This window comes from Rhipicephalus microplus, chromosome 9, assembly GCF_043290135.1.
Source record: "Rhipicephalus microplus isolate Deutch F79 chromosome 9, USDA_Rmic, whole genome shotgun sequence".
Lineage (NCBI taxonomy): Eukaryota > Metazoa > Arthropoda > Arachnida > Ixodida > Ixodidae > Rhipicephalus > Rhipicephalus microplus.
In genome coordinates, this window is record NC_134708.1 from 60,031,266 (window position 1) to 60,037,667 (window position 6,402).

The 6,402-nt window shown below is 48.1% G+C and overlaps 1 protein-coding gene across 1 annotated transcript; it reads right to left on the minus strand.

Annotated features, from left to right (window-relative positions):
- Positions 1-1,804: 1,804 nt before the first annotated feature.
- LOC142772279 (ABC transporter G family member 23-like) lies at positions 1,805-3,897 on the minus strand. Its single transcript, XM_075874477.1, has one exon. The coding sequence runs from the start codon at positions 3,887-3,889 to the stop codon at positions 1,805-1,807; it is 2,085 nt and encodes a 694-aa protein (XP_075730592.1). The 5' UTR covers positions 3,890-3,897.
- Between the last annotated feature and the right edge of the window lie 2,505 nt (positions 3,898-6,402).

A 6,402-nucleotide genomic window follows, 5' to 3' on the forward strand; every position in this document is an offset into this window, starting at 1 on the left:
CAATGCATTTGGTGCAACTGAATAGAAACAATTGAACATTTCTTTTTATTCTGTCATCATTATTCTTATCAGAGAAAAATCGTTTAGCAGCCCCATTACAAAAGGTAGGAACACAAGTAAATCTACCATTGATTTATCACTTGGCGGAACTTCCTTTGGTTACTGCCACAGGCATATATGCTCCAGTGTGTTTGATTACATCAATGCAACTAAAAGATTACCATGCTAGTGAACCCTAACGTTTTCAGATCTTTACGTTACAATTCGTAGCTACGTCTGCCAAAAACAAGAGATGGTTTGACCTCTTCCTCAGCAAACATTTTTATTTATTCGTAGTATTATTTCTAAACTACTTTTCAGATTGGCTTTTTTGTTTTAGTTTCATTTAAGTATCCTGCCGTCCGGTTCATAGCTCATCCCCCTCTGTGGGTGAGTGCCATCCATCGTAGGTCATAATCATCATCATCATCATCATCATCATTACCGTTCTTATCTCTTGCCTACTGTCAAATTAGTCGCCATGGCTTTCCTTGTGCTCTACGAATTACCCTCTGCACTCAACTTGGTCTTATATATATTTCATCAAGCGCTTCAGAGTTTCTCCATGATCTTTAGTTGCATTCTCATCTTGATCTGAAAATCTGCCGGCCGATTCTCTTTGTTTCAGTTGGAACCCCACGTGCATCTCCGCGGGTAATGATCTTTTCAATACTGGTAGTAGCATCGATGCATATGACTCGGTTTTCACGCCTAAGTATTCTAGCCCACGTGTGTGCACTTGTACCTTGTCTGACAGTCTTCTCAATCCTTCATAGCCACTGCAGCTTGCTACTGTACTCAAGTTAGTTAGCTCTTTCATGTGCATTTCTATAAGCGGTTCGTCTTTCCGGTATCGCTGCTTGAGCATGTCGATAGCTTTCACATAATTACTGTCTGAATATTGAAGTACCTCCATGACAGCTGCCGCTCAGTCGGTTAGTGATGACAGAAGTTTCGTGAATTTTGATTCTCGTTTAATTCTGTTCTTCCGTGAACGGCCGATTCAAACTGATGCCAGAATCTCTGCCACTTCCTCATGTCACCATTGAACTTCATTAATTCTACCTTTGGTAGCTTTACTGGATTTGCTTGCGGCGCTTGCCTGGCATTGTCATTTGAAGGGACCTGTAACCTCACTGGCTTGCGCCGTTCTTGTCGACAAAGGTAGGCATTTATGTTATGCAGAATGCTAATCGTCCTTAGCTTGTACTCAGTGGTCCTCGCAAACTCAACATCGGCTGTTTCCGGCGTTATGAAGTGTTCCATTTGTTCGTTAACTGTCTCTAACATGTCGGCGATGCCTCTAATCTGGCTGGCTATCAGTGATATTTCCATAGGGTCTTCATTCTCATGAAGCTCATTTTCTGCTTCTATTACTAAGAGGGTTATTTGCGTCTTCGGCGTTTTTCTTTTCTTCGAAATTACGTCCCTGTTCATTTTGAATAGTTGAGAAAACGGCTGGTCGCTCACAGATTTCAGCGGCGAATCTTTACCCGTGGCTGTGTCGTCTTCCGTGTCTGTGCCGCTCTCTCAGATTGCTATGTCCTGTCTCGCTGCCGTCGGTTCACCTCCTCGTCGTCCGTCCTGTGTGGCCTGTCTTTCGTCCTGGTATTCCGTGGCCAGTAAGAAGAGGAGAAGCCGCTATCATAGTCACGGCACGATGTCGCAGAAACGAGACGAAGCAAGCGTGGACTGCATTTGATGAGAACAAACAGCAAGAATCTTTCTTTATATATTTTTATTTCAAATGCTAATGTAATGTAATTCACTTTGAAAGTGAGTACATGATCATGGCGAAAGCCATGAAGGCCAGCGTCCAGCCGGCCGTCACTCCCGCAGCCCGCACAACATGCACGTTGTCGTACGTATAGTTCCTCAGCATGACGCCGCGCATAGCATGTGCTGGAAGGGCCTGCGGTACGGCCCAGCTGAAGGGACGAAGTACCTTCGGGGCGCCCTCGACGGGCCATAGCACACCTCCCATGAGAAGTGCTGGATAGAGGGCGGCCATCGAGAGCAGCAGGGCCGTCGCCTCGTCCTTAGATATCGACGAAGTCAAAAACCCGAAGTTCATGCCACAGAGTGCCATCAGCACTGGTATAAAGAAGGCCGCGCAAAGGCTTCCGCGCACAGGAGTGTCGAAGACGCTGACGAACACCACGAGCATGAGTACCGTCTGCATGTACGCCATGGACATCTGAACCACCGCATGGCTTGTGATCACCTCCACCGGTGTCACGCCGGCTACGATGGATCGTCCACGGATTCCTTCCTGGTTCTCGGCTACGAGCAACAGCGCCGTCAGAGACATGGACAAGGCAAAGAGCGTAGCGACTATGAGGCCAGGGCTCATGAACTCTCGGAAGGTGAAGTCGAAGGCCTGGTAGAAAGGGTCCGTAAACCGTATTGTTTGAAGGGAAAAATTCAGGCTGGTCAAGTTGTGGGAGAGCACCTTCAGATACCTGGTGTGTGCTTCCAAAATCTCTAATTGCAACGTGTTCCGGATGGTGTAATCGGTCGCGTCCAGGAAGAAGTTGACCAAGAACCCCTTGGTGTATCCCCTGAGCGATTTTGAGTGCACCCTGAAATTCAACTCCTTCGTGTAGTTTGGTGGTATGTGGATGGTTCCCCAGGCCTCTTCACCAAGCACCGCATCAAAGGCCTGGCGGATATCCGGAAACGGCTTCTGCGTTACGGTCTCACTGGAGATCTCGGCGAGGAAGGCTTTGCTGAATGAGCCGTTCTTGTCTTCGTTGACCACACCCACCGGTAGATAGGAAGGCTTGCCTCCCACGAATAGGCAGAACACGACGCCCACAAAAGACGGCACCACCAGCTGGAACAACACTGTGATAACCTTGCGCATGATCTTGAGCAAGTTCTTGACTACCAACGCCCTCACACGAAGGCAGCTTCGCACTGGTCCCCAGTTGGTCCAAGTGAGCAGTGATTCCGGTATAGGACACGGCTTCACGGGTGACGCAGGGGCCAGCCGAGGGCGCCTCGTCGAGTTCGGCTTCTCGAGCACTGGCCGCGTCTCCTTGACCTTCTTATCAGCGTTCGTCAGCGCCTGTTTTTCAGTGGGCGGCCGAGGAAAGTCTAGTGCTTGGCACACCTTTAGGTAGGACTCAGCCAGGGTAGCCGTGTCATACGTCTGCATGAGTTCGTCCGGTGGCCGCTCACACCAAATTTTGCCATTCTTCATCACACCCACCGTGGCAGCCTCGGCGATTTCCTCGATGAAATGCGTGGTGACGAGCAGTGTCACGCCGTCCACCTTAGATAGCACTAGGAAGTAGCGCCAGATGGCCTCGCGCAGCACCGGGTCCAGACCCACGGTGGGCTCGTCCAGGATGAGGAATGGAGGCTGGTGCATCAGTGCCACAGCCAGGGACACGCGCCGCTGCTGGCCGCCGCTGAGGTGCTCGACAAATCTGTTGGCGGGCAACAGCTGGAAGAAAGAGCAGAGGAAGCTGATCCGCTCATAGATCTTCTCCAAGGGCATACCGAGCAGCTGGCCGAAGAAGTACATGTTCTCGGCTATTGTGAAGTCAGAGTGAAGCGCTAGCTCCTGTGGCATGAATCCGACGGCCGGACCAGGCACCAGTCCTCGGTGCAGCTGCTGACCGAAAATGAGCACCTTGCCCGAGTCCGGCTTGCACAGACCGACCAGGCACTTGAGGAGTGACGTCTTGCCGCAGCCACTGGCACCCAACAAGCCGTAAATGGCTCCCTTGAGGATGGTCATATTGGCCCCGTCGATGACAGGCGGCGAGTTGCGGCTGTAGCAGAGCCTCAGATCGCGCACCAAGACGGCCGCCAGGTTGCTGCCTACGGATGGAGGTCCCATTTCAATGGCGATCGATGGTATTGCGGCACTCGGTTCTCGAGAATGAGGCACCCTCCCACGAAGCGAAAAGGTTACAGAGTAGTTGCACGCTCACGTCGTGCGTTCAGTGACAGTTGCTCAAGCCCTGATACTTACGGGAACACCGCAGAGAGATATGCGAGCGCGCGCTTTTTCGTGCCCCTTGTCTTCTTCTTCTCCTTGTCTTCAGCGAGTTTCAATACTGTCGCTAGAGTGCGCAGACCACTTGTTCAGGCTTCAAGATCTCTACAGCAATGTCACTTCGTCTTTCTATTTCTTGCAGCGTGGAGCATAACTACAGTAACCACTCCAATTTGTAGAGTACAGCTGTCGTTTTATGGTACGCATTCAGTCGGCGCCTCTACTTTAACCTTCCACTACTAACGTGAACACTAAACTGAACCGTTCTTGTTACTTGGTATGCAACTGATTATCATGCTTTTTAGGTTTCATAAAAAGGCGAGAACCGCAGCTTCTGAGAACAGCCACTGTGGTCTGATTACTTTTTTTCCTAGCTGTTGCACCGAGCTTGTAAAATTGTAACTTTCAAAGTTAATATTACGATTTCAGGGGGTCTCGCAACATCTTTCTGAACAATAATGTAATGACTACATCAAAAAAGGATATAGCCTCCCAAATAGGCTGTCACAAAATATTTCAGTTTCTGTCGAGTAAGGTGGAGTCACGGGAATTTGTCGCACGTTCCTAGCATATTCTCTACCCTGACGTATTTCCCAGAGCGCTGAAATCTATGCAGAGCGGAAATGACCGGAGTAGAGAGGAGGTGCCCATCGTAAACGCAAGCACTCTCTTTTTTTTTGTTTTTTGCTTTTGTTTCTTTTTGTTTGTTTTTCTTGGTGCACGGCTTGCTTTAATCATGATCACAAGTGAGCATACAGCACGTGCTGGGATCTCATGGTGGTCTCGATAACAATGCACCTCACGACGCTCAAACAAGCTAATGGCTGTGGACTACGAAGCTGTGGCGTGGTCATTTTTGTTAATACCATCATTTGTAGAGATAAGAGGGAACAATTCCGAACTAAATTTTGAAATGATTGTAAACTTAACGCTACGTGCTTAGTGATAGTTGTCTCGCCTGCTCTCGGCAGCTTCGAGTACCAATCGCAAGCATTTTATTTTCATGCCGAAAAAGCGTGGTGGTGCTCCTTTTAAAGCTTCGGAAGTTTTTTCTCCGTGCATTGTGAATCGTTTAAATACGTCACCGTGGCAGTCCTCATACAGTGAAGGGGGAAAACAATGCATTTGGTGATTGGTGCTTCTGTAAATTAGCTAATTGGTGGAAGGCTCCTAACGGTACAGAGGTGGCCAGTAGCCGTATATTCGGTGCCCAAATCTAGGCATGACTAGGGCCTCTGTCACACTGCCAATCTATCATCATTTACAGCGAATAACATTAGCTGAACAGAAGGTCATTTTGCCTGCCTGCTGCCACAGAACGGAAACACACATCATTTTAGAAGGATGACCAAAACCTTAGCCTTCGGGAGCCGTGACTCGGGGAGAAATGAGAATCTATCAGACATTGCTTGTAACATGATTCTAGTATTGGAAATAAACTTTCTTCACTAAAAAGCGGCTCTAAGATTATAAACGCAGTTGTTTTACACAGCCAATTCAATACAAAACGCAGCCAATTCAATCCAAGATAAATCGCGGCTGACACAACGGCTACAAAAAAAGATAAACATCATCATCAGCATCATTATCATCATCATCATCATCATCATCCTGACTACGTCCACTGCAGGACAAAGGCCTCTACCATGTTCCCCCAGTCAACTCGGTCCTGTGCTTGCGGCTGCCAATTTATACCTGCAAACTTCTGAATCTCATTTGCCCACCTAGCCTTCTGTCTCCCTTCTAAACCGCTTGCCTTCTCTGCGAATCCAGTCAGTTACCCCTGGATGACCAGTGGTTATTCTGTCTACGCGCTATATGCCCGGCCCATGTCCATTTCCTCTTCTTGATTTCAACTATGATATTCGTAACCCCAGTTTGTTCCCTTATCCCCACTGTTCTCTTCTTGTCTCTTGGGGTTACACCTACCTTTTTCCAGAAAGGAGATGGTGGGTGCTAATTCATTTTGGTTATCATTTTGACCCCCATTACACGTGAAATCACATCATCAACACCCGCGATATAGGCAACGACGACAACTGAGCACAACTGAAACAAAGCCGGTGTTCGGGCATCATTTCCGCCGCTGTAGTTCAGAACTTCAGATAAGAATTCATTCAGAATCTATCGCGCATAAATTTCAAAATTTATTGCACACGTGGTCAAATCAATAATTTAGTTAATCTAGCAAAAAAAATGTAGGCGCGAAATATAAGTTACTTGTGCGTAAGTCAATAACCCTCTCTTTAACGGGTTTGGGTGCACGTTAAAGAACCCCAGGTGGTCGAAATTTCCAGAGCCCTCCACACGGTGTCTTTCATAATCATATGGTGTTTTGATACGTTAAACCCCAC

Excerpts from the sequence above, each read along its gene's own strand:
- LOC142772279 (XM_075874477.1), bottom strand. The coding sequence starts at position 3,889 with ATGGGACCTCCATCCGTAGGCAGCAACCTGGCGGCCGTCTTGGTGCGC.